We start from the raw sequence: 26,933 nt of genomic DNA on the forward strand, positions 1-26,933 counted from the left end.
AAATCAAAGCAAGAGTGCAATTTCACCCTCCACTAAGTACAGAATTAAAACCTTGTTAAACCGTACCCACTTAAACAGTAGTTTTGTTTTAAAAGTAGTAAAGCCAAATCCGTGACTCAGTGACCATTGAACATAACGCATTTTGTATCCGCATGAACCATACCAGCTTATTGCGTACATATCGGTTAACACGTAGTGTTTCCACCCCGCAGGGGCGTCTGCATCAGCAGGCGTTTGGTGTGTGGCGACACCACGTACCCGAGCACACGAGGGTTGGACCCACCCACATGTAGCTGTGCGCAGCTTAGCTGTGTCTGGGGAAAGGGGGATCCTGGGGGTTGAGTCAATGCTGGGTGTTTGGACCTTTAAGGCCCCCCGTCGGAGGCAACACACCCCTTTGGCCTCTGCTTCACATAGACGGCACCTCCAGACTGACCCACCTGGAGGAAACTGGCAGTCGCCTTTTCTTGTCTCGCTCTTCTCAAATCTTCGTCTCTCTCTCCCACTTTTTGGCCTTTCCTGTCTCCTTCTCTCTTCCATTTACTTCCTTCCTCCTTGGCAGCAAGGGTTAACCCTGTGTGGCTATCCAACCTTGGGTACACCATATTTGGTTGTAGTGACGGCATACGACTGGCGTCGTGCAGACTTGTATGCAAGCTCTGCCGCATCCCTTCGTTGGGCTCTATGGTGGTGTGGTCGGCGCTGTTGCCGAACTTTTTATGTTTATTCATGGAAACTTCTTTTCCCCCACTTCCTGATCATCCTCCTAAACGAGGGTGCACCAAAGTCTTTCAATTTTCAGGCAACTAAACACACAATTTTCCCTGCTTTCACGTCGGCCACTCTGATCAATCTCACCCGCCGTGGTTGCTCAGTGGCTATGGTGTTGGGCTGCTGAGCACAAGGTCGCGGGATCGAATCCCGGCCACGGCGGCCGTATTTCGATGGGGGCGAAATGCAAAAACACCCGTGTACTTAGGTTTAGATGCACGTTAAAGATCCCCAGGTGGTCGAAATTTCCGGAGTCCTCCACTACGGCGTGCCTCATAATCAGAAAGTGGTTTTGGTACGTTAAACCCCATAATTTAATTTTTAATTTTTTCTGATCAATCTGGAAAGATGGTGAGAATGATCTCACCCTTCCTTGTCTCGAAATCTCTGACTGAAGGCTTTGGACCAGGTTACAAGTCATCGAAAATGGCAAGCAGCGACCTGCTACTGGAGCTCCGCCACCAGAAACAGCATGAAAAACTACCTAATCTAGTGTCCTTTGAGGATGTTCCAGTGACATTTACCCCACACATTACCATGAATACCACCCGTGTCGTTGTCTCCGATGCTGATTTGCTGGAGCTATCAGAAGCTGAACTCCTGGAGGGCTGGAGGGATCAGAACGTCATCAGTGTCAAACGAATAAGATGAGGCGGCAAGGAAAAGAAATTCAGACCAAACATCTAATACTTACTTTCAGTTCTAGTGTTTTGCCTGAGACCACCGAGGCCGGGTACCTCAAGATTTGTGTTAGGCCATATGTGCTAAATCCTCTGAGATGCTTCAAGTGTCAAAGGTTCGGCCATAGTTCACAGAACTGTCGAGGCCAGCTGACTTGTGCCAAGTGTAGTGAAAATGAACACTCCTCTGAAACCTGCCAGAACACCCCACAGTGTGTCGACTATGATGGCGAGCATGCTGCATACTCGTGGTCCTGCCCATCTTGGAAAAAAGAAAATGAAATCGTCGCAATCAAAGTAAAGGAAAATATAACATTTAAGGAGGCTCGCGGGCAGCTGTCATACCTGCCAGCAAACAGCTTTGCCGAAGTGGTGCGTCAGGGGGCAGTGCCACAATGGCTCCCAGCAGCTGTCCGGCCCACATGCAGTGAGCCGGCGGTGATGCCATCTGTCCCCCCCGGCGGTTGCAGCTAGTGCTGCTCCGCCACCCCTGCAGAAGGGGCCATCCACCTCCAGGCAGGTGGCCTCAAAGGTCCTGTCCAGTGTGCCAAGGCCTTTACGCCAAACAGAGTGCTTGGAAGAGTGCTCTGTTTGGCGTGAATCACCAGCCATGCGGCGTCACCAGCGCCTAAAGAGTGGCGAGCCTCTTTCGACCGCTCCAAAGAAGACAAAACTCGCGTCACGGCGCCTGGAAAGGGCCCTTGAGCTAGTTTTCTTCTCTTTAAGTACACTGCACAAAACACATTTATCATCATGGAGACACAAATAGTACAATGGAATGCTAGAGGACTTCTTCATAACCTCGACGACATTACAGAACTACTACACAAACACAGTCCAAATTTGCTGTGTGTTTAACAGACACATCTGAAACCTACAAACACTGATTGTCTTCGCAAAAACTTCATCTTCCGAAAGTGAGACGGGTCCGTCCGGCACGCCGCAAGGATCCGTCATATCACCATTACTCTTTAATTTAGTTCTACTCGGTCTACCCGAGAAATTAACAGAAGTAGAAGGATTGCATCATAGTCTATACGCGAATGACATCACCCTCTGGGTTCCCGGGGGAGGATGTGACGGTCACGTCGAGCGAACGCTACAGGCAGGGGTAGATGCGGTCCAGAATTACTTGCGTGGAACGGGCCTCGGGTGCTCGGCTACCAAGTCCGAACTGTTAATCTACAAACCCACAAGGAGAGGTCGTAAAACCCTGAGCGACGAAGAACGGGAATACTCCAAAATACGTATTATATTGGCAGATGGTACTCCCGTACCGCACGTAGACAAAATTAGAATCCTGGGGTTACACCTGCAGGCAAATGGCCATAACGGAGAGACTGTGCGAAGACTTCGTCGTTCGGTAGATGACACGATCCGACTCTTGCGTCGCATCACGAATAGACGCAATGGTATGCGTGAAGACTGCGTGATCCGTCTCGTGCAGGCGTACGCGATAAGCCGCATAACGTATGTTGCCCCCTACCTTAAGTGGATAGGGTGCGAAAAAAACAAGGTCGAATGCCTGATACTTGGTCGAATGCCTGGCTTTTAAGAGGGTGGTCGGCGTTCCACTCAACGCGAGCACCGACAAGTTTCTGGAGCTCGGGCTTCACAACTCACTTGACGAGTTAATCGAGGCGCACGACATTGCGCAGTACGAACGATTATCTAATTCAAAGACAGGTCGATGCATCCTCGAGGCACTCGGCATCGCGTACCACACTCAGCATGGAGAAAGAGATGGCGGTTCAGGCCTCGGTCCGCGACCGCCTGATCATCCCGCCGCTTCCCAAAAACATGCACCCGACGCACCACGCCGCGAGACTCAACAAACAAGCAAGAGACCTTCAGAAGAAGTTTGGCAACAGCAACGAGGCGGTGTACGTAGACGCTGCACGATATGAAGGAGAGAAAAGCGCACACGTGATCGCGGTTGTAGACCGCACGGGTAAGTGCCTCGCGAGCGCTACAGTGACCACGGGACACACGGAGGCGGCCGAAGAAGCCGCAATAGCCCTAGCACTGGCCACGGTGCCTAGCGCTGCGATCGTGATCAGCGACTCGCAGGCGGCAATCCGCGGCTTCGCGCGCGGTCGCGTCTCGCGGGAAGCGGTCCGCATACTCCAAATTTATGACGACGGCGACTCGTCATCGCCCTCGCAACCCCAAAATTCTACAGTCTTCCTCCTCTGGACCCCGGCACACACCGATGTCCTGCTCGCGGGCAACGAGGCGGTCCACGCCACGGCTCGAGGTCTCACACGCCGAGCCGCCGCAGATTATGTGGCCGCCGCCCCCGAGAGCGGGGCATCGGATCTGCCTGATCGGGACACTACAACAGAAATGCGGCAACAAGAATCACAATGGGCGTGGGGCGATCGCCTGACCACGTTCAGAGATCTCACCCAACACTACAGACTCCAAGGACGCACATTCCCGCCACCACACGACAAGTTAAACAGGAATGAGGCCGTAACTTTATGCTTGCTCCAGACAGACAGCTACCCTAGCCCCGCGGTCCTACATCACATCTACCCAGGTTTATATCCAACAGATGCCTGTAAAGCTTGCGGACAGCGAGCAACGCTGCGACATATGCTCTGGGAATGTGCCGGCAACCACAGTAATGGGACCACATCCGTTCGCGACGCGTCTGTAATCGCGGCCGTTACCACAGTGCGGGAAGCCTCGAGCTCGCTTCTCCCCGACGCCGCCCCAGCTGCGGGGCCCGCCGGGGACCTTCTCCATCGGCGTCGCCACCGCTGGGAGGCGGCTCTCAAAAGTTCAGAGTTGGCAGACCAGCTCTGGGCCGTCCGGCAAGCCAAAGATGCCACCCGAGCCCAAGGACTTGGAGCCGCCACCTGAGGCCACCACAACGAAACTGCCGGCCATTCATTAATAAAGTTTCTTCTCTCTCTCTCTTCGAAAGTACCGCGACGAGGCTAATGCCTCTGGTGGTGTAGCAATAGTAGCCGACAAGTCTGTAGCTTGCCGACACGTCACCCTTCAGACGCCCCTTGAAGCAGTGTCAGTTTGAGCCATTCTTTTTAGTTGATTAATAACTGTATGTTCCATTTATATACCCCCAAACCATTATCTCGAAAAAACAGACTTTTATAACCTTACTATCCAGCTTCCCGAGCCTTACATTCTCGTGGGACATTTTAATGCTCACTACACGGTCTGGGGAGACTCACAATGCGACACCACGAGAGGTCGATTGATAGAGAACATCTTAGTAAACACGAGTACATGTCTCTTCAATAAAAACGAACCGACTTATTATAATATCTATAACAATTTGCATTCTTTTATAAACCTATCTATTGGCTCGGCAGCATGCGGTGTGGCGAACGGAACGCAGACTGCATGTGTGTGCGTGTGCTGAGGATTTCTCAAAATAAAGAACGTACTTGACACACCATAAAGTCGTATTCCTGGAGGCGCAGCACCCAACAGGCGAGGCGACTAGAGGGATCGCGCAAACCGACCAGCCAACATAAAGAATGATGGTCACTGATTATCTTGTATGGTCTACCATAAAGACAACAGCAATACTTTTGTATGGCGAAAACAGCTGCCAGGCATTTCTGTTTCGTAACTGTATAATTGCGCTCAGGTTTGCTTAGACAACAGCTGACTTATACGTCACAGTGGCACATGTTCTGTGCCACTGTGACGTTCTACAGGCTCCGCTCTTATTCCGATTCCACAAATGTCAATGTGAACGTCAGTCGAGCGAGATGGATCAAAGTGACGCAAGAGGGGTCCCAGGGTGTCTACCAACCGAGTAAACCGGGAATTTTCAGGGATCTTGAGTAGTCTGGAAAAACTCAGAGAAAACAGGGAATTTGTTCCTCTATCAGGGAAAATTAGCTGTAATTTTATTGAAAGGTTTGAAAGTCGCGGTAATGCTGGCTCAAGTAACAGACAGGAATCGTAATGAATCATTTTTGACGTCCTGTCGTTGGCTGCAAATGTTGCCAGTGTACATTCAACGACCGACTTTCCGGATTCCCGATAATTTGGACGGCTTCGCGGCACCACCACGTACCCCATAGAGTTGACGTATCAGAACATCTAAAATTTCGCACGCAAGAACTCTTCACTGTCCGATTTTCCGGACGTTTTACCATGACCGGTCCAAAACGGTATTAATCAAAGCCACCACTGCTGCCATTTTGATTACCTCACCGCCTGAAACCGGCGCTTGCTTGCAGATCCGCTAACCTTGCTTGCAGAAAATCATCTGAACTAAAATCTGTTACTTCTGTCGTTCCACAGGGCAGTATATTGGGACCATTACTATTTAATATGTACCTTAATGATATCTCCAACATTAACTCCACTGCTAAATTTGTCATCTACGCTGATGACACTAGCATCTTTCTTGCTGGAAATGATTTAGATCTTCTTGTTCGAGAATGCAATGACACTATGAACGAATTACAAAAATGGTCTGAATCGAAGTGCATGCGTATAAATGAAAAGAAGACACAAGCTGTCATATTCCGCCTTAAAAATAAGCCAGTTCCCCCTCGCCCCTCGAGATTAAGCTGAATTCACGACGTATAGATGTGGTTGAGCAATTTAAATGTCTCTGAGTAGTTTTCTCCTCCTGTATGTCTTGGGAAAATCACGTGGACCATATCACAACAAAACTGGCTCAAATAACTGGGATCGTAGGCCGGCTCAGATACGTTCTTCCAAGGCAAGTAAAATTACTCCTCTACAATTCACTTTTTTACTCCTATTTAAACTATTGCCATTTAGTATGGAGCACAGCCACAGTTAGCTGTCTTCAGCGCATCTACATTTTGCAGAAGAAGTTCCTTCGTCATGTTCACAATGTCCCCTGGGGCTCACCGAGCGCGGATCTCTTTCTGCAAAGTAGTGTGCTGAAGATCCACAACTTGTACAAATACCGCTTAAGTGTTCGGTTTAAACTGGAAACACGGAAAAACGTAAACCACATACGTTACCTCGCTGATTTTCGTACCCGAGAAGCGACCTACAAGACAAGACATACGGAAAATTGGGTAGTGCCAACCCCTCGAATAAATTCCGGTAGAGAACGCCTACAATTCACTCTTCCTTCCCTCTTAAATGCTTATGTACATAATAATTTTGATCTTTCAGTGCGTCAAACAGTGCTTTGCGTACTATGTATGTTACCATGTAGGTTCTGTTCTTCGTGGTGAATATTGTCTAAATATTGTATAATTTTGTTATGTTTCGTTTTGCATTTGTTCATTATGTATAAGTGTTATTAGACTGCAATTACCTTTGTTTTAAAAGCCTTGCTGTGAAGCCTCTGCCAAGCGAAAGGGGGCTGCGGCTTTGTCAAGCTGTTTCTGACAGCTTTTTCTGCGCCTCCGCTGTCTGTATTTGTACAAGGCAGAAATAAAGAATTTGAATTTGAATTTCATATTGTCTATGCAGACAGCCTGTTTTCTATGTGATAAATATGATTTAAGAAGCGTTTGAGCCTGTCCCCGAAAGCCATAACACTCTAAGTTATTTAGCAGTATAGTTTGGTTCACTAAGTCAAATGCCTTCGAGAAGTCCGCGAAGACACCAATAACGAAGGATTTCTTTTCAAACTGTGTTAGTATATATTCCTTTTGTTTAAGTAGCGCTAATTCGGCAGATTTATTTTTACAAAACCCAAATTGATTCGGTGAAAGAAGATCATGCTTATTAATAAAATTAGACAACCTAGTATATAGAACTTTCTCAAAAGCTTTTGAGAAGATTGGGAGTATAGATACTGGTCTATAATTTCCTAAATCATTGCGGTCTCCTTTCTTATACAGAACCGTTACTTTGGCTATTTGCATTTTATTAGGAAGTGTGCTGGTTGCTAAGCATAAGTTAAATATATCTGCAATAACAGGTGCAATGACTCCTACAACATGCTTCACAGGCCTTACTTGAATTCCGTCAATGTCATAGCTACAGCTGTTATTAAGGTTTTGTATTACTGATATAACTTCTTCTGTTGTAACCGGGTTCAGAAATATCGTTTCATTATTGTAAGAATTAATATATTTGTTGGAATCACGTGGCGGGTTGCTATGAGCTAGGGTTGTAAAAAAGTTGTTAAAGGCATGTGCTAGTTCTTCTCCAGATATATCTTTATTATCTAGCTTTAGCGTACTTGGGGCAGCTTGTCGTTGTTCACGTCTCGGTAGAAAATTTAATCTTGACCACAGCAAATCGTGTCGACCATTTTTAACTTCAAGTAATTAGAGTAGTATTCCGCATGTGCCTGGCGTAGTTTTTTTGTCAACCTATTCTTGTATTTCCTAAACATCCGCAGGTCATCTGTTGAACGTGAATTTAAAAAGATTTTGTAAGGCTTGTTTTTCATTTTAATTTCTTGGCGTAACTCAAAAGTTACCCAAGGTTTGCGAGTGTTACATTTTGATCCACGCACTTTTAATGGGAAGCAGGAATGGTAGAGCTGTTTGAATACTTCTAGAAACTCATTGTAAGCCTCGTTTGCCTCACTAGCAATGCCAATGTTATCCCAATGAACTTGTGCCAGTGAGTTGCGAAAGGAATTCAGGGCATCATTAGTTATACACTGGTACTTTGCTTTTTTCTGTCGATACATTACCGCTCCAGTCTTATTTATGCTCATGAATACTGGAAGGTGGTCGCTGATTGCGCATGATATTACGCCTGTTTCAGCTATTGGTTGGGAGGAGTTTGTAATCAGCAGATCGAGAAGAGACGCACTTTCTGGTGTGACCCTTGTTGGTACTGTAACAAGGTTAACATATCCGTTCGAAGACAAAACCGTGTTAAAGTCTCTAGTAGTAACACTATCCTTCAACAAGTCAATATTAAAATCCCCTCCAGCTATTAGTGTGTATTTGCCATCTGTTATAAATGAAAGAAGATCATCATAAAATTCCAAGAACCTAACTATATTTCCCTTGGGAGGACGATAGCAAACCGAAAACACGAATCTGCAAGTACAGACTGATACGATTTCAAAATCATCAGTAATTAGGCAGTACGAGTCCAACTTGTCGCACTCAATGCCATTAGACACCAGTAAAGCAACGCCTCTCCCACGGTGGCTGGAGCGGTTCAAGTAATAAGTTTTATAGTTAGTCATCGTAAATATGTCGGAATTATTGGTGTTCCAAGTTTCACTGAGCATTATCAAAGAAAAAGTAAATGAAAATTCGCCAAAGAACTCTTCTAAACACATTGTCTTGTTCTTTACAGAGCGTGCATTTAGGTGAATAGCGTTAAGCAATGTCGGCGCGATACATGAAGTAGTGTGGTTCAGGTCATTCGGCAGATAATAACACATCTGCGGCATTTTGATTATTTTTCAAGAGGAACACAAAAGACAATATGAAACAGTGCTACAATCGATTCAAGTCACTCTTTCCCTTCACATGGATGGCGCTCACACCCTCACTTTTACGAACGAAAACTTTTCCATTGATATACCAAGTAAACTTACATCGTTTATCTTTGGCGCATTCTTTCGTTGCCTGGAGCAATTCTCTATTGCGGCGTGTTAGGTTTTCTTGCACGAAAATGGCTGGCTCGCTGTCCTTAAGGTTCTTTCTATTCTTGATCCATTTATCTCTTATTGCTTGCTTCGTAAAACGAACAATGATGCCTGGCACCTTATCACGTTTAGCGGGAATGCGATGAACAGTTGCAGTGTCTGATTCCATCAAGTGAGGCACTCGAAGTTTATCAGCCACGTTATTTAATATGACTGTAAGATCCTCGTTCGCTACTTCTTCAATCCCATGCAGTTCCAAGTTCAGCTGCCTGCTTCTAAATTCAAGGTCATGTATTTCTTTTTCAAGTTGAGCTTGGGTGACCTGATTTAGGTCATCTTTCTTCTCAAGCTCTGACATCTTCTTTTTCATGTCCTTTATATCGGCCTCTTGATGGCAGAACTTTTGCTCAATTTCATCGAACTTCGTTGTTATGAAGTTAAGAGACTCTTCCATGCTCTCAATTTTTCCTGTCAGGGGCATTAGCTGTTCTAGTTCTTGGTTAATTGACAAGAGGGCAAGTTTAATATCTGTTTCAGAGCCATTACTCTCTTTACTGCACATGCTGCTACTTCCAGCACTTCTGCATGATGGGCATTGCCACGTTTTCTTTGCAGCCTCGTTCTTTGATTTGAAGGATATTTCAGTTAAACCAGCACATTTTCCAAAGTGATAGGCGTGCTCGCACTTGGAACATTTCACAAGTGGCTCATCCTCGGGGATGAGCAGACTACATGTTTTACAAGAATCAGACATTGTTCCAAATGTACAAAGGTAATCGCACGATGCAGTTCAACAATACTAAGGCAAAACAAATGGCAGCAGCAGCAGCAAAAATACTATTAAAATAAAGATTATGGAAACAAAGTGCCACTAACCTGCAAAAGAGCAGTTTTTTCTAGACGTTGTTCACAGCTTGCTGCCGCTGCTGCCAAGTGACCGGCCGCTGCATGTGCTCCGCTTTTCTTTGTTCGAGCTGGCTGGTTGTGCATGTGCAGACAAGAATGGCAGGCAATCCCTCGTCGCAAGGCCAGATAAACATGAAATTTGCAGCCACGGGCAGGGTCCTCGCAAGGGCAGATCCACGTGAAATTTGCAGCCAGAAGTCGACGCAACGCTTCCTTTGCTCCGTCGGTAGGGCCTCGAAGCGGACAGCACTGCAAGAAGAGCAGTTTTTTTTTTAGACGTTGTTCATGGCTTGCTGCCGCTGCTGCCAAGTGACCGGCCGCTGCATGTGCTCCGCTTTTCTTTGGTCGAGCTGGCTGGTGGCGCATGCGCAGACAAGAATGGCAGGCAATTCCTCGTCGCAAGGCCAGATAAACGTGAAATTTGCAGCCACGGGCAGCTCCTCGCAAGGGCAGATCCACCTGAAATTTGCAGCCAGAAGTCGACGCAACACTTCCTTTGCTCCGTCGGTAGGGCCTCGAAGCGGACAGCACTGCAAGAAGGGCAGCTTTCTTTTAGACGTGGTTCACGGCTTGCTGCCGCTGCTGTCAAGTCTCCTCTCTTATGACGTCATAGCATCACCCAGAGCCCAGAAACCGAAATCGAAATCGCTCGGTATAATAATGCTATTATTAAATTATTTATCGGGTATATATGAATCCCGCGGTGTGTATCGTGCTTCCTGAAGCAGTACGCAACGCTTGAATTGAAGAACGCATGAACGAAAACTTTTATGTCTCCACCCCTTTAATTATACATGCGTGCACCTGGTATTTCCTGTCACAGTACAAGCACCGATATGCCTCATACGTGTACCAACAGGCAGTTAGAGCATTTTCGAATGTGCCTGTGGAGGTTTGAGCCTTTAAGGGCAGTAAATCACATGCATTTATTTTTTTCCAACTGGCCGATTTTTCGGACATTTTCGCAGCCCCTAAGGAGTTTGAAAATACGGACGTGGACTGTGCAACTGACCAAGAAGATGCTTCAAATGGTCCATGGGGCGAATGAGTGGCAGAAGGAGTACAAGAACAGAAAGTACCTATGCATTGAGGAATGAACGGGAAAGGAAGCGTGCTGCCGCCGTTTTAAAGAAGCTTGAGCTCCAAAAAAAAAAAAAGTGCTGGCAGATGCTGAGATGCAAGTGTTGCAACTCTTTAAAGCAGTGAAACACAACACTGAGGCGTCGTGCGCTGGCCTCAGTGTTGTGTTTAAAAACAAAACAAAATGTTTTTGAGAGTATGTCAGGTCAGTTGAGGTTGACTTGCGAGCTGTTGGTAGAGAATCTCAATTGTGACAAAGTTTGGGCCTAATACCACTGAGCTTGCTATCAGTTGATAGAAATAGCTCATATTCAAAAATATTTGCTTTTGTATGCATCTCCTTTTTTATTCGTATTTGAGAATGTCCGACTCGATTTGCAATTTTTTTCGAAGACATTTTATTTGCTGTGCAATGAGTTAGCGGTAAGAGGGAAAATAGAGGAATTCCAGATCAAGCTACAGAACAGGTATTCGGCTTTAACTCAGGAAGAGGACCTTAGTGTTGAAGCAATGAACGACTATCTTGTGGGCATCATTAAGGAGTGTGCAATAGAAGTCGGCGGTAACTCTGTTAGACAGGATACCAGTAAGCTATCGAAGGAAACGAAAGATCTGACCAAGAAACACCAATGTATGAAAGCCTCTAACCCTACAGCTAGAATAGAACTGGCAGAACTTTCGAAGTTAATCAACAAGCGTAAGACAGCTGACATGAGGAAGTATAATATGAAAAAAATTTAACAAGCTTTCAGGAACGGAGGAAGCCTAAAAGCAGAGAAGAAGAAACTAGGAATTGGCAAGAATCTGATGTATGCGTTAAGAGACAAAGCCGGCAATATCATTACTAATATGGATGAGATAGTTCAAATGGCTGAGGAGTTCTATAGAGATTTATACAGTACGAGTGGAACCCACGATGATAATGAAAGAGAGAATAGTCTAGAGGAATTCGAAATCCCACAAGTAACGCCGGAAGAAGTAAGGAAAGCCTTGGGAGCTATGCAAAGGGGGAAGGCAGCTGGGGAGGATCAGGTAACAGCAGATTTGTTGAAGGACGGTGGGCAGATTGTTCTAGAAAAACTGGCCACCCTGTATACACAATGCCTCATGACCTCGAGCGTACCGGAATCTTGGAAGAACGCTAACATAATCCTAATCCATAAGAAAGGGGACGCCAAAGACTTGAAAAATTATAGACCGATCAGCTTACTGTCCGTTGCCTACAAAGTATTTACTAAGGTAATTTCAAATAGAATCGGGAACACCTTAGACTTCTGTCAACCAAAGGACCAGGCAGGATTCCATAAAGGCTACTCAACAATAGATCATATTCACACTATCAATCAGGTGATAGAAAAATGTGCGGAATATAACCAACCATTATATATAGCTTTCATTGATTATGAGAAAGCGTTTGATTTAGCCGAAACCTCAGCAGTCATGGAGGCATTGCGGAATCAGGGTGTAGACGAGCCGTACCTAAAAATACTGAAAGATATCTATAGCGGCTCCACAGCCACTGTAGTCCTCCATAAAGAAAGCAACAAAATCCCTATAAAGAAAGGCGTCAGGCAGGGAGATACGATCTCTCCAATGCTATTCACAGCATGTTTACAGGAGGTATTCAGAGACCTGGATTGGGAAGAATTGGGGATAAGAGTAAATGGAGAATACCTTAGTAACTTGCGCTTCGCTGATGATATTGCCTTGCTTAGTAAGTCAGGGGACCAACTGCAATGCATGCTCACTGACCTGGAGAGGCAGAGCAGAAGGGTGGGACTAAAAATTAATCTGCAGAAAACTAAAGTAATGTTTAACAGTCTCGGAAGGGAACAGCAGTTTACGATAGGTAGCGAGGCACTGGAAGTGGTAAGGGAATACATCTACTTAGGACAGGTAGTGACTGCTGATCCGGATCATGAGAGTGAAATAATCAGAAGAATAAGAATGGGCTGGGGTGCGTTTGGCAGGCATTCTGAGATCGTGAACAGCAGGTTGCCATTATCCCTGAAGAGAAAAGTTTATAACAGCTGTGTCTTACCAGTACTCACGTACGGGGCAGAAACCTGGAGGCTTACGAAAAGGGTTCTACTTAAATTGAGGACGACGCAACGAGCTATGGAAAGAAGAATGATAGGTGTAACATTAAGGGATAAGAAAAGAGCAGATTGGGTGAGGGAACAAACGCGCGTTAATGACATCTTAGTTGAAATCAAGAAAAAGAAATGGGCATGGGCAGGACATGTAATGAGGAGGGAAGATAACCGATAGTCATTAAGGGTTACGGAGTGGATTCCGAGGGAAGGGAAGCGTAGCAGGGGGCGACAGAAAGTTAGGTGGGCAGATGAGATTAGGAAGTTTGGAGCGTCAACATGGCCACAATTAGTACATGACCGGGGCAGTTGGAGAAGTATGGGAGAGGCCTTTGCCCTGCAGTGGGCATAACCAGGCTGATGATGATTACTGACCCCTCCCTTCTATTCTCTTTTTGAATAACATAAACACTACTCCTTGGTATTCAAATTGGATTGAGTAGTTTTTTTTTTTCATCTGCTTACTGGAGAGTGACAGCATCGGGCGATATGGTTTCAGCCCATCTTGACATAAAACATAGTTCTGCATCACTCAGGGAATCTTGCAAAGCCACTCAGGGAATACCTGGAAAACTCAAGGCATTTGGATATGCCAACTTGGTAGACACCTTGGGTGCTGACATTAGTATAAACTTCACTTGAGGAAATGATGCGTCACACTCTGGTGTCCAATTGTAGACCGCATTTTTGCCACAGAATACTTGTCAATGGGTAAACGATGTCAGCAAACTAGCGAACAAAACGATGAAAATACGAACATAGGCGAATTAATGAAGTTCTCATGCTGACTGTGCTGGGTTGAAGGAGCTGACCGCTTCAATCTTACGAGGATTGGGTCTGATGCCATCTTTGTCGACTAAGTATCCCAGGACCAGTGTTTGACGTTCACCGAACTGTCATATTTTTTTAGTTCAGAACCAGTCCAGCTTTTGCAGTGCAGTCGAAAACAAGGCTGATGCGGTCGTTATGCTCTTCAAACGTATGGCGAAAGGTTACAACATCATCAAGGTAACACATGCATATCTTCCACTTTAGGCCATGTAGTACTGCGTCCATCTTTCAAAGGTGACAGGAGCATTGCAAAGGCCAAAAGGCACAACGTTAAATTCGAATAGGCCATCTGGACTCACTAAAGCAGTCTTTTCCTTGGCATCAGGTATTTCGTCAGGTATTTCATCAGGTATTATCCATAGGTACTTGCCAATAGCCTGATCGTAAATCAAGTGTTGAGAAATAAGAAGCAGCGTGTAAGCAATCAGTGATGTCATCTATTTGTGGTAGCAGATCGACATCCTTTTTCGTCACTGTGTTTAGACTTCTGTAATCCAAGCAGAATCTCCATGAGCCTTTTTTTTTTCTTTTTCTTGTTTCCTTTTTTTTTTTTTTCGAACCAGGAATGCTGGTGCTGCCCATGGGTTAGACGACCCTTGAATTACACCTTTGTGACACCTAGGGCTTCTGGCAGATGGGGTTTGTTGAGCCGATATTTATTCTGTGGCGAGCATGGGACTATGGTAAATGAAGTGCTGCATCTCCATGTGTGAAGTCAAATGCAGCAACATGCCTGCAAAGGACCTGTACCAGTGCTTGCCGTTCCAATGTAGAGAGAGCCTTGCTAATCATAACAAGCATTAGCTCTTCAGAATGGCAATTACCGCAAGGAGAGCAAGCTGTAATGAGGTCCGCAATTAGTGCCGCTATTGAACTGCATGAGGCTTCATCAAAGAGAGCAATTTTCATACCACGAGGAAGGACAACTGGCGTGGTGAAACAGTTCAGCGCCCATAATGTGGCAACTACTTTCGTCATGCGTACGACAGAGCAGGGCACAAGTACATTTTTTAGCACAGTTTATGCTGAGAGGCCTATCTTCAAGGTCAACACAAGTGTCAGTGGTAGCTAAAGATACACGAACAAGCGTTAGCTACCATAATGGTGCAATCACTTTATCAAGAACACTGAGTGCGTCCCTGTCTTCGCCATGCGGGCTTTGTTCAGAAAGTGCTGGTATAAAGAACTTGTTCAACGGTATTTCACCACTACCACAGTCCACAGAAGCGTTGCATTGTTCAAGAAAGTGATACCAAGAATTACGTCATGCGAACAACAAGAAAGAACAAGAAATTCCGACACAAACAATTTCCCAGCCAACAAAACACTCACTGCACAAACACCAAGTGGATAAAGCCGCTTGCTGCCTACTCCACGAAAGGTAATAGCGTCGTTCCACGAAAACAGAACCTTATGGCCTAGACAGTTCTTGAAAGTGAGGCTCATCACCGACACAGTTACCCCAGTATCAACTATCACCATGGTCGCTATTCTGTCATTCAACACAGTCACTTTGCTTTTGAGCATCACAACAGGCAGAGGTATTTCTTGCAAAGACCATCCGGCGACCTCACATCCATTAGCCACAGATGCTAGTTTCCCAGCGGCAGTGAGGATCAGCGGCGCCAAGGGGACGAAGAGCAACGAGGTGCTGTCAAACTCCGCTGGGATGCTGGCAGAACGCGACGTCTGGTCTTGTGCGAGAAACACTCCCTTGGAAGCAAATCAGTCGCCCACAAGTCATATGAAGTATGGCTTCCATATGGCAAGAACATTGGTGATGATTGACGGCACAATACCGAGCTATATGGCCTGTGGAACCGCAGGTGTAGCACATGGGAGGGTCGCGGTTCACGGCATGTTCCTCAAAACGAATGCTAGGCCACTGTGGGCAACGTGAAAGTTTGTTGTCAGGTGGTTAACATGTCTCTACTGCTCGCTGGAATCTATTGTACCGGTCATAACGTAGTATGGTCGGTGCTGTTCTTGTCGCGGCCTGACATCATGTCAGAGTCTTGCAGGTAAAAATACGGCTGTTCTTGTAATGGCCAAGCGTCATAAGTAGGAACCCTGTCGTAGAGACGTGCCTGTGGTTGAGGTGAGAGTTCATAAGCCTCAATGCCCTTCGCCACAGGATACGAGGACAAGAATGCAATGTTTGGCTCAGACTAGTGGCAAGCGGGAGCTATGCGTGCCTGGGTGTGTCACTCGCATGTGCAGGCAAACTATTTGTTGGATCATTGATGCAAGATTGAGCAACTGGTTGCTATCTATGCTTGCAACTGTTGCCACATTGGCTAGCCTGCCAAACTTCGGCGTGATGCGCCTTGTCTTAAGTTATTTGAAAGTGCGACAGTCCCGAATGATGTTGGCAATGGAAGCCAGGGTGTCTTTTGCGATGAAGAAGCAGTAAACTTCCTAGGTGACACCTTTTAGGATGTGCCCGACTTTGTCTTCCTCAGACATTCTAGAGTCCATCATCCTACAGTTTTATTACGGCCTCAATGTCAGTCGTGCAGGTTTCACCTGGCACTTGCGTGCGTTGCAGTAGTGTCTGTTCTGCCCTTTTTCGTCACAAAATCACAGTATCATTCTTTGATTTCGGAAACAAACCTGCCCTAAGTTGTTAACGTTTCCTTGTGATTGTCGAAACACACTAACACACTATTGCAGTATCCGTTAAGAAGGAACACGATGTTCGAAAGCTGAGAAGCGCTATTCCACTTCTTGGCAGTGCTCACCCATTGATAATCTATGAGCCAATCCTCAATGTCCTTGTCTGGTCATCCAAGAAAGGGAAGCGCATCTCTTTGTTGTTGTATGGAACTGGCTAGCAAAGCGGTTAGAATGGGCCATTGTTTGTCTGCATTGTTGGCCATGTTCAACTCTGGTGGCTTCGGTAGAAGTCCGGCAAAGCGAAGGCTCTGTCGAAGAACTTGTGGTTCAGCCTCCGTCTTCAGGTGTCGATTACTCAGCACCTTCCACCACAACTGTTACGAATAGTTGTGACGAAATGGTTTTATTCACGGGAGATGGACGACGGTGGTAACGCAATCTGGCCTCCAAAGCTCTTCCTTCTCTTTGTCTTCCCTTCTTTATCCCTGCCTTTCGTATCTCCGTTACAATAATAAATTGTTTGTGGCATTTTGATGCTTGTCACTATTTTCTCTAGAGTTTAAAAACCTAGGGCCTTCATTTAATGTAAAAAACAATTAATGGTACAAAAATATAATCTCAGTACCCCTCCAAAGGCTGGTAATCTTGTGTAAGATCTGTGTCAACATACCTTCGCTATCAAGATGCGCTTCTCTTGAAGCCAACCTGTCAATGTAAGCACTCAATATACAGAGCGTCCCAGCTAACTTTAGCCGGAGTTTAGAAATGTGCAAGTGGACAAGAATGCAATGCCACGTAACTGGACAGAACAAAGGTCATTTTGTTTGCTGTCGCTTGGAGATACTCAAACTATATTTTTCATTCCGGGTAATTAGATTAGATTAATTAATCAACTTCTCAAATATTAAAGTTACATGAAAAATGTTAAGAAAATTGTAGAGCGACATGAAAAACTCCTGATACAACTTTCTATTCCTCAATACGTGCTACATAAGTGTTTTCCTTAGTGTGAAAGAAGCCCACAAATGCACGCAAAATTGCCGCGCGACTGGCTGCTTGAGGCACTTTGTGTGTATTCGTGGGCTTCTTTCACACTCGCAAAAACACCTTTGTGTAGCAAGTATTGAGGAACAGAAAGCTGTATCAGGAGCTTTTCATGTTGCTCGACAATTTTCTCATTGACACTTTTCATCTAATTATAATATTTGAGAAGCTGATTAATTAAGACTAATCATCTAATTAGGTAGATGGAAAAGAATTGTTTGAGTATCTCCAAGCGACAACAAACAACATTATCTTTGTTCTGTCCAGCTTTGTGGCATTTGCATATTTTTAAACTCTGGCTAAAGTGAGCTGGGACACCCTGTAGAATCTTGCTGAAGGTGCTGGCCAACTGCATGGTCCTTGGCCTGATCACCGAAACTTTTGACTGAGCTACTAGGGACATCAAGAAAACCCTTGGTCATATTCATGCTAGCACAGTATCACTTGGTCATGTGCTTCTCGTAATATCATGATACCTCTCAGCCCAGGTGGCCAAAGTATCGACAGGCCACCTTAGCTAAAGTCACTGGAACTTGGTTCCAGTGACATAAGTATTCCACAAAGTTCTTTCCAGAACTCCCAGTGGTTGTTGCACCTGAAAACATACCTCTACGCATTTCCTTTTCTGAACCGCTAAAAAGCTTTTTAGTCAAACAACACAAAATACAAAATGCATCCTTGTTGATCACTAGCATGTGTGGAGATTGCGACTGATTGCTTCATCTCCTCTATGCACCCTCTCGTCATGGCATGGATGATATGGGGGCGGGGGGGGGGGGGGGGGGGGCGGAATTCTTGGTGACTGGCCAATCGGCAGTGGCAAGACAAGGGATGCAGTACTTCTAGCCTTAGCCCTGTAATACTGCCACCTTGTGGCATCCATGCAAAACTCGCGTACATGCACTTTGCTGGGTGTGCCATTAAAACATATTCTTGTTCCCTATAAGAACTGCCAAACAAGCTTGTTAATTAAGCAGATGAATTGTCTTTGGTTTGTCGTGGCTGTTATGTGACTGCTGTGGGCTGTGTTAATAGCAGAGCAACTTGCTGACCACAGCCAATGACATCAGTGATGTCCAAAAAATGCTGGACATTTTGTTTCCTCTGGTTTCTGGCACCCACTTTTTTATGTTATGTGAGCTGACAGCAACATGTAGGTGTTTTAGAGCTAGCTGGCTTGTCACTATCTGTCTGCACCTTTGATGCTCTGAATTCAATTGAAAGAATGAACTTGGCTTTTTTCATGCATTTTAGATTGTGCACAGTTTGTTCTACGTTTCTGAATACAAGATATGACATTCCTATATGTCAAAGGAATGGCCTTCAAGACTATATGCTGGCCCGTGCTGTCGCAGCAGCAGAATGTCTGAGGCCATACACCACTAATCCATGTTTAAAACTTTGTTGCAGTCATATAAAGTTTGGAAGCATCTAATGAAAACATAGTGCCTACATGTCACTTCCTGGCATGTTCTGCTACTGCAAGCATGTCATGGTGCTATGGAGAGCCATTCCTGCATTTATTTTTCCGTCCTATTGATGATATGTTCCATAACCTTCCATTAGTATGAGGAAGCCACCTCTATGGAGGTGCAAAGCAGGCACCACTTGTTGCAACATGGGTCTTAATTTTAACACTTATTTGCACTGAATGCTTTTAAATTTCCCAGTACTGAAAGTTTGGCCAAAGCTTGTAGATATTGACAAAGTAGAGAGCATAGCAAGCTTCTCAAGTGAATGTAAATGAATGTTCAAAACAAGGATGTGAAGGAAATGTCAGCCGTAGAAATCCTCAACAAATTACAGTACATCTTTTTCAAATTGTTGCCTGTCATTCTATCCCTGTAAAGTGGGTTTCTTTTCTACCCTGCATAGCCACTGCTTGTCTAGGCTTTGACTCACGAATACACCCTACTGTCTGTCAAAACACCCGCAACGACAGTTTCAACTCACTGAATGCTGCATCTCTGCAGGTGCCACTGGTGAGTGGCTCACTACAGCTGGAGCTGGTGGATGGCCTGTCAGCAACGGAGAGTGCCCATCAGGTGAGGAGTTAGTAGGGGCTGGAGCCCTGACTGCATAAGTCTTATGGAGACTCCCTTCTTTTCTTACACAGGAGCTGTAGTTGGCTGGCCATGTCACCCCCTAACTGGTGGTGGTCCTTTACTAACGGGGTTTGATAGATGGCAATAAAGCCAACCTGGCATGGCTACCACCCACCTCTATTTTCAGAGCAAGAGTCAGCTGAACTGTCGGCAACAGTAAGGACACTCCCATATTTATGTCAAGTGGCAGGATAATAAATATTGTAGCAAAGGATAGTAAATATTATAGCAAAAGAACAAAGAAGACAATGCCCGCTGTATAGACTTGTTAAATGCACAAGCGAGTGTAATGTAGCAGACAGTTTATGTTAGTGAAAAACTGCTTAACAGAACTGGCTGTACACGAAAATGTTGAAGAGATAATGTAGCATGAGTAGTTGGCTCCGTCTAAATTTTTAAAAAAATAATTTTGTTTCAAGAGTGACTTCAGCACCTTTTGTGGTACTATGTGTTGTTATGACAAACCAGCAGGAATAGTGACACCGCAACAAATCACTTCGTGAAGCTGGCAATGCGTCTCCCTCGGACAGCCCTGTGGTGCCAGCAAGGTGAGAAGACACCTTTGGTGGATCGAGTGTGGTTTGTTGGTTCACTGTCGCCATCACAGACCAATGGGAGCAAGAAACTCTTGGAAAAGGGTGTTCTGCGATGCTTTCTCGCAGACTCCAGTAACCGCCACGATCGTTTGGTATATGTCCCAGCTAACTGCTGGTTGATTCCAGGAACCAAGACGTGCCAGCCTGAGTCAAGCGTGACAATTCCTGTCTATGAAGCTCCCCTCCTTTCTGTCTGTACAGTGAACAAAGGTGCAGGAGTGATTGTGTGAACCCTTGCCCTCAACGCGGGTCCTTCGACGACTTTGAATGCCCTGATTGGATGAAGGTTGGACAGCAATTTCTCTGGCCTGGGGATCTAGGGAGGACAGAAGGGGCTTTAAACAGCTGTTTTTGACACCTCGGTGGGCTTCATTTTCAGTCATGCTAGACTGATGAGATGTAACATTCTCCACTCTTCATGTAGATGTTGCAAATAAATCCATTACTCCTTGTCCTCGATGAGAACACATTCTTCCCTTCAACAACGTCCTTAGCGTGGACGAGTCGGATGGTGGCATGGACCAGCTACCCCTTTTGACATGTCCGACCCCAACTCTTACAACTGGTGGCAGCGGTGGGATGTACTTTGCGATGTGGTGCTGTGTCGGCGGCGAGTGCTTGGTTTTTGCTTTGACTCTCTAGGCTTATTTTGTGGTTGTTCAGTTTCCAACAGTAGGGAACTGGATTGTTGATTGTTGGCTAGGTTGTGTTTATCTAGTTATGTTTAGCAAGCATGACGAAGGCAGTAAAGCAGTAATCATGAATTTGAGGACACTGCTGAGAGATGAATTGTTGGTTGTCAGTGAGGAACAGGGCCTAGAAGTATACAAAGAAATGATGAAATCGGAAATATTAAAGCTGATTTCTGAATAAGCCAGTAAGGAGGACATTTGAATTGGCTTAGAACTTTTTAGGAAAAGAGAGAAACGGGACAGAGAGAGAGAACAGGACAGAGAGGAACGTGAGAGAGATAGCAAGCTTTAAAAAATGCAACTTGACCTTGAAAGTAAACATTTGGAGTTGTCTCGAGCGAGTGAAGGGTCTCTGGAATGATCAAGTGCGGCAGAATCATACCGCATAGACAGACTGTAAAGGCCATTTGAAGTCAGGAACGACATAGGGTTGTTCCTAAGAAATTTTGAATAGACTTTCGAGAAGATGAACATCACTTCAAGTATATGGCTACAGAGCTTGCTGTCTTTTTTGCCGTGTGAAACTGCTGAAGTAATCACCAGACTCAGTGCAGAGGAAGCGTATGATTATGTGAAGGTTAAGGCTAGTCTTTTGAAGAAGTACCGCCTTTTAGGCAAAGCTTTTCGGCAAAGGTTTCGAAGCATGGGTAAGAAGGATAGCGAGGGATATCCAGAGTTTGCATATGGCTTAAAGGCAACCTCAGTCCAGTGGTTGAAAAGCATGGAGGTGTACGAGAGCAGAGATGATTATTGAGTGCGTGTGTCTAGAGCAGCTTTACAAAACTATACCACAATCTCTGAAGCTGTGGGTGAAGACAGAGGAAACGTAGACACTGTAGAATGGGTGGGCGAATTAGCCGAAGAGTACGCATCGCAAAGAACGCTGAGCGTCAAGGACGGAAGTTCGGACAATCGAAATGGACCATGGAAACAATTTTCGCCGGAAACGACCGAAGCATGTAGACGCAGAGAAAAGGATGTCAGAAAAGAGCGAGGAGATCAAATGGCGAAACTGCACAAAAAAAGCAGAAAAAGAAATTTGAAGCTTTTAGACCAATTCACTGCTATAAGATCTACAAACTCAAACATATTGCTGCGAACTGTGGGAAGCCTAGCGTAGTTTTTTCCTACACGGATGAAAGAGACAAGAACATGAAACATTTAAGCCAATATCTTCACGACCTGCATATTAATGGAAAACCATGCTGGGTGCTACGAGACAGTGCCACCACCATAAACACTGTCCATCCATCTTACGTGACCGTAGATGACTTCACCAGAGAAATAGCGTGGATTAAGCAGGTTGTGGAAGAACACAGCATGTGTCTGCCGATGGCAAAAGTGAAAATCAGTGGGCCGTTCGGGGAGCTCATGATCGAGGCTGCAGTTACCAAATTCTTGTTGCTGCAGTCACCTTACTCTTTTTCGAATCGGTTGGATCAATTATCGCGTGAGAAGGGACTGAAACTTGGTGGGAGCATAGTACAGGCATTGACGCAATCCCAAGCTCGTCAAATTGCATCGCTTCTTTCTGAAAATGCAAAAGCTGCTCCAACAGAAGTAGCAAAAGAGCTAGCCTCAGCAACAGAAGCTGAGCTAGGCTCGAGCGATGAAAAAGCGGTTGAGGAAATCCTGCCAGCTCACCAGCTCAAAGAGGGTGTATCACAAGGCATGTGTCAAAGTTCACGCCTGCAGGGAGAGCCAGCTGATGCTTGTGCAAGCAAGACAGTGTCGTTACTGTCACCGGCCTCAAAGAACTTTGATCGGCTGTTACATGGGGACAGAGTCACTGGCATCCAGGCAGAGCCCGAAAGAGACCGAAAGGGCTAGATTCTGTATCAGTTAGTCATACATACCTACTAAGTACAGAGAGGACCTTTTGGGTCTCTGTTGTGTAAATGGGTAGTCTGGTAAACAAATCAAAAGAAAGATTGCTTATGCATACCTGCCAACTCTTCCCAATTTTCTGTAAAATATGTGAATTTCGAGCAGTCTTACGATTTTACGAACCTTGCTTGAAATATTTTGGAAAACATTTTATTTCTTTATTCTTTATTCAAGAATTACCCCGCATTGCCCGAAGGCGGGGCATTGCGGGGTTACAGGAGGGAAAAAACAAATCTTCATTCGTACAGCACACTTGCTCTTCACACAGCTGATTCCACTCCACAATAGTTTTGACAAAAAAAGGAATCCGCAAACAAGTACGTCCTGGCAAGGCACTCGCGCATTTTAAGTGAATGGTCATTACGCCTAGAAATATAATGGGGTTCTTTCAAGTAGCTTTTACTGCTAATTCCAGCCTTATTATTAAATATGAGGTATAAAAACTTCAGTCTCAACTTTTTCTGCCGAGAGGAAAGCAGTTCCCAATTCAATTAGAGTTTCATTTCAGTACAACTTTCTCTCCGCCCATACCGCCCCAGGACAAACCTAGCAGCTCGGTTTTGAATTCTTTCCAGTTTATCAATCAAGCTTTTTGCGCGGGGTCCCAGACGGCACAGGCGTATTCTAAAATTGGTCTCACACATGTTAAGTAAGCAGTTTTCTTTAGGTTCGGCTGTGAACATTTCAAGTTCCTCTGAATAAAATTGAGTGCCCTACCAGCTTTTTCAATGATATCATCCACATGAGCAGACCACGAGCAGTCGGATGATAGCGTCACACCTAGATACTTGTATATAGGTTCGTTTTTTGTCAGGGTATTATTTATATGGTAAAGACTTACAATCCGTTTCTTCTTTCTTGTAAAACATACATGAACACACTTTTTTAAATTCAAATTCATCTTCCACGTGGAACACCAAGTATTAATACATTCTAAGTCAAATTGTAACATGGCAGCATCTTGTTGCCTCTTAATTTTCCTATAAACAACACAATCGTCGGCAAACAACCATATACATGAAGAAGTACCAACAAAAATATCATTTATATAAAGTAAAAACAAAAGTGGCCCTAAGACTGAGCCCTGTGGGACTCTTGACGTCACATCAGCGTATGCCTAGCTTTTGCCGTTCAAAACAACACATTGTCGGCGCTGAGACAGATAATTTTCAATCCAGGCGAGTACGCTTGAGTGAATATTTAACATTTTAAGTTTAATAAGAAGTGGATGTGACACTGTGTCGAATGCCTTGCGAAAGTCTAAAAAGACACAATCTGTTTGTCCTCCCTCGTTGACATCGAATGCCAATTCATGATAAAATTCAATTAATTGTGTTGTGCAAGAAAGACCTTTCCAAAACCCGTGTTGTTCTTTGATTAGTATATTATTATTTGTTATATGACACATTATCTCGGTATATATAATATGCTCAATGATTTTGCACGAGATGGATGTTAGTGAGATAGGCCTGTAATTCGCGACATCTCTTTTTGAACCCCCTTTATGAATAGGTACAACTTCAGCGGTTTTCCAAACATTAGGTAAGAGTCCTGTGGATAGCGATTTCACATAGATTAAATAAAGGTACATCGAGATAGGTGTAGCACACCGCTGGCGAGAAGAAAAAACTTGAAAATGTAGTAAAGCTACACCCTGCTACCTTGCGCCACCACGAGAGGGCAGTACGTATGCGTGGTATCATCATCAGCAGCTGCAAGGTTGTAGTGACTTGTGTCATCCAGTGTCATCCACTAGGGGGGTCACGAATCCATATCCAAAGCTCGGTAGCGCCTCCAGTGCCTCCATAAACCTGTTGCCATACTGTTGCCTTTGTTCACGCAGGCGCGCAGGTTTGGACTTCAGTCAGCTTCAATCACTGCAGTGTTGTCCTCGCCGTTTGTGAGACTAGCTGCCGTGTCGGATGCAGTGCGACTCCGGCCTGTAGCGGCTTCGCAGTGCAATGGCAGGCTCGAAGCCCCGACAGTACTTCCAAGTGTTTTTGAAATCGTACACGGCAGAATTTCCGTGCTTCGTGCCATCGAAAAAAGGGGAGAAGTTCGAATTCTGCATCACGTGTGCCTGTGATGTGAACATCTTGCATGGTGGCAAGTCTGACATCAAGGTCCACATAGCTTCGAAAAAGCATCAAGGATACATGCGAGCTGTGGACAGCCAGCCAAGCCTAGCAAGTTTTGTACGCAGTGACAACCACCTCGGTGTGATTCGTGCAGAATGCCTCTTCGCGGCATATTTAGTTGAGCACAACATCTCTCTGAGTGTCAGCAATCATGCCGGGCCGTTTTTCCAGAAGATGTTCCCCAAGTGCGAAGAAGCGAAATGCTACGCCTGTGGACAAACAAATACAATGTCGATTGTTCGGGAAATGGCCGCCAATGCGGAGACTCCTTGGCTGAATTCCCTAAAACAGCAAGTATTTTCGAACGCTGTGGATGGCAGTAACAATAAGGATATGCAGCTTTACCCTGTTTTTGTGACATATTTCGTTAAAGAAACGAGTAGAGTCGAAAGCTGCCCTCTTTGCTTGGGACAATCCAAGGGGAAGCGATGAACTCTCACCGGCGATGAACTCTCGACGGCGATGAACTCTCGCTAAAGAGGAAAGGAGCTCATTCTGGACCTCAAGCGAAAAACTGAGTCTTCATAGCAAGTATTCTGGGGAAGCCAGACCCGTGACCCATGAGGAGCGCCTGTTTTATTTTTTGTCATCGGAGCGAAACAGGGCATGCTGTCTTTTTATCTAAAATGTCATACCACTTTTTGAGAAGGCAAACTGCCTTCCTCGGGCACAGGCTCCTCAGATTCATGTACTTAAAGGGACACTAAAGGTTACTATTAAATCAGTGTGGACTGTTGAAATACCATCCCAAAAACCTCGAAACGCTTGTTTCATGCGAAGAAGAGACTTATTTAAAGAGAAAATGCGTTCTGAAGTGTCCGTGTACCTCTAGCGCAGTTCAAATCGCCCGCCCTCCAATCGAGGAGTGGTGACGTCATGGTCTCATAGTGTCGTTGGCCCGTCGGTGAGTAAAATGGCACCCGCAGACGGCGCTACGGCTTTTCTGTGCAAAATGCAAACGCGCGGCCAGAAACAGAGCCAAGACAAAGCCGACAGCAGTGTGAAAGCGGAACTATGGTGGCTAGCGGAAGGGAAAGCGCGCGACGATAAGCTGGTTCTATATTTTATGATGCCAACTTTGACGCTCGTTGCAATGGATGACCCTGACGACACATTGGCTCGCGATGCTGGGCTTGACTTCAGTGATTTAAGCACTAATGAACGTGACCTGCTGCTTAGTGCTCGCGCTGCCGGCATCGTTGCGTACAACTATGACGGCAACTGTATGTCATCGCTGTACATATTCGCACATTTGTAGCTTTTCCTTCCTGAAAACCAAATGCCGCACTTACCGCCCGCCCTGTCTTCGACCTGGAGTTCTTGCGCTTCAGACAATGCAGGCAAGACCGACGGAACAGCGCTACGGGAAATCATCGCTTTGAAAGGCACCACACACGACTTCAGTAAGTCGGCGTCGAACTCGTAATCCTCTGTATGAAAGTGCAGCGAGCACACTATGCGATTTTTCGGCTCTTTGTCAACGCGCTGTGGCAGATGTACGCTACTTAACCACTTCAAACGGAGAGGTTCACTCGTTGGCACACAGTGATAAGTAACGTTGGATTCGCCACTGCAACTGCCCTTGGCCAAGTTTTGCAGACCGTTCGCGCATCCCACGACATCACATGGACGTGGAATTCTCGCTGCTTGTTCCAGGTGCAAGTTTCGCGAGCCAGCAGAAACAGCGCAGTACGACACCATAACGAAACAATTGAAACTCGAAAGCGCGCGTGGCGCAGAGTCTAGCGAAAACGAAACCTTTCGACCACCCATACTACTGAAGGGTAACGTCAAAATGTTATTTTTTCTTAGAATCGAACAGAAGTAGGCAAGTAACATTTTCTTCCGTCTTATAACCTAATGAAATTATATTTTTAATACGAGTAGTTGAGTACTAGTGACATAAATTATAATGAGGAGTGCCTTCGTCATCGGGCTAGTACCGGAATGTCGC

The 26,933-nt window shown here is 45.4% G+C and overlaps 1 protein-coding gene across 5 annotated transcripts in view; it reads left to right on the forward strand.

Moving 5' to 3' along the window:
• LOC126539647 (nuclear pore membrane glycoprotein 210-like) overlaps window positions 1-20,716 on the forward strand; it is a 240,043-nt gene extending 219,327 nt beyond the window's left edge. For 4 of the 5 annotated variants that reach the window (XM_055075603.2, XM_055075601.2, XM_055075602.2 and 1 more), the window contains 2 exons: window positions 19,535-19,606; window positions 19,678-20,716. In XM_055075603.2, coding sequence (XP_054931578.1) covers window positions 19,535-19,606; window positions 19,678-19,686 — 81 coding nt within the window. In that variant the 3' untranslated portion in view covers window positions 19,687-20,716. The remainder of the gene's footprint in view (window positions 1-19,534; window positions 19,607-19,677) is intronic. The other variant, XR_008614325.2, reaches the window with a different exon arrangement.
• Window positions 20,717-26,933: the final 6,217 nt, after the last annotated feature.

This window comes from Dermacentor andersoni, chromosome 11 (assembly GCF_023375885.2).
Source record: "Dermacentor andersoni chromosome 11, qqDerAnde1_hic_scaffold, whole genome shotgun sequence".
Lineage (NCBI taxonomy): Eukaryota > Metazoa > Arthropoda > Arachnida > Ixodida > Ixodidae > Dermacentor > Dermacentor andersoni.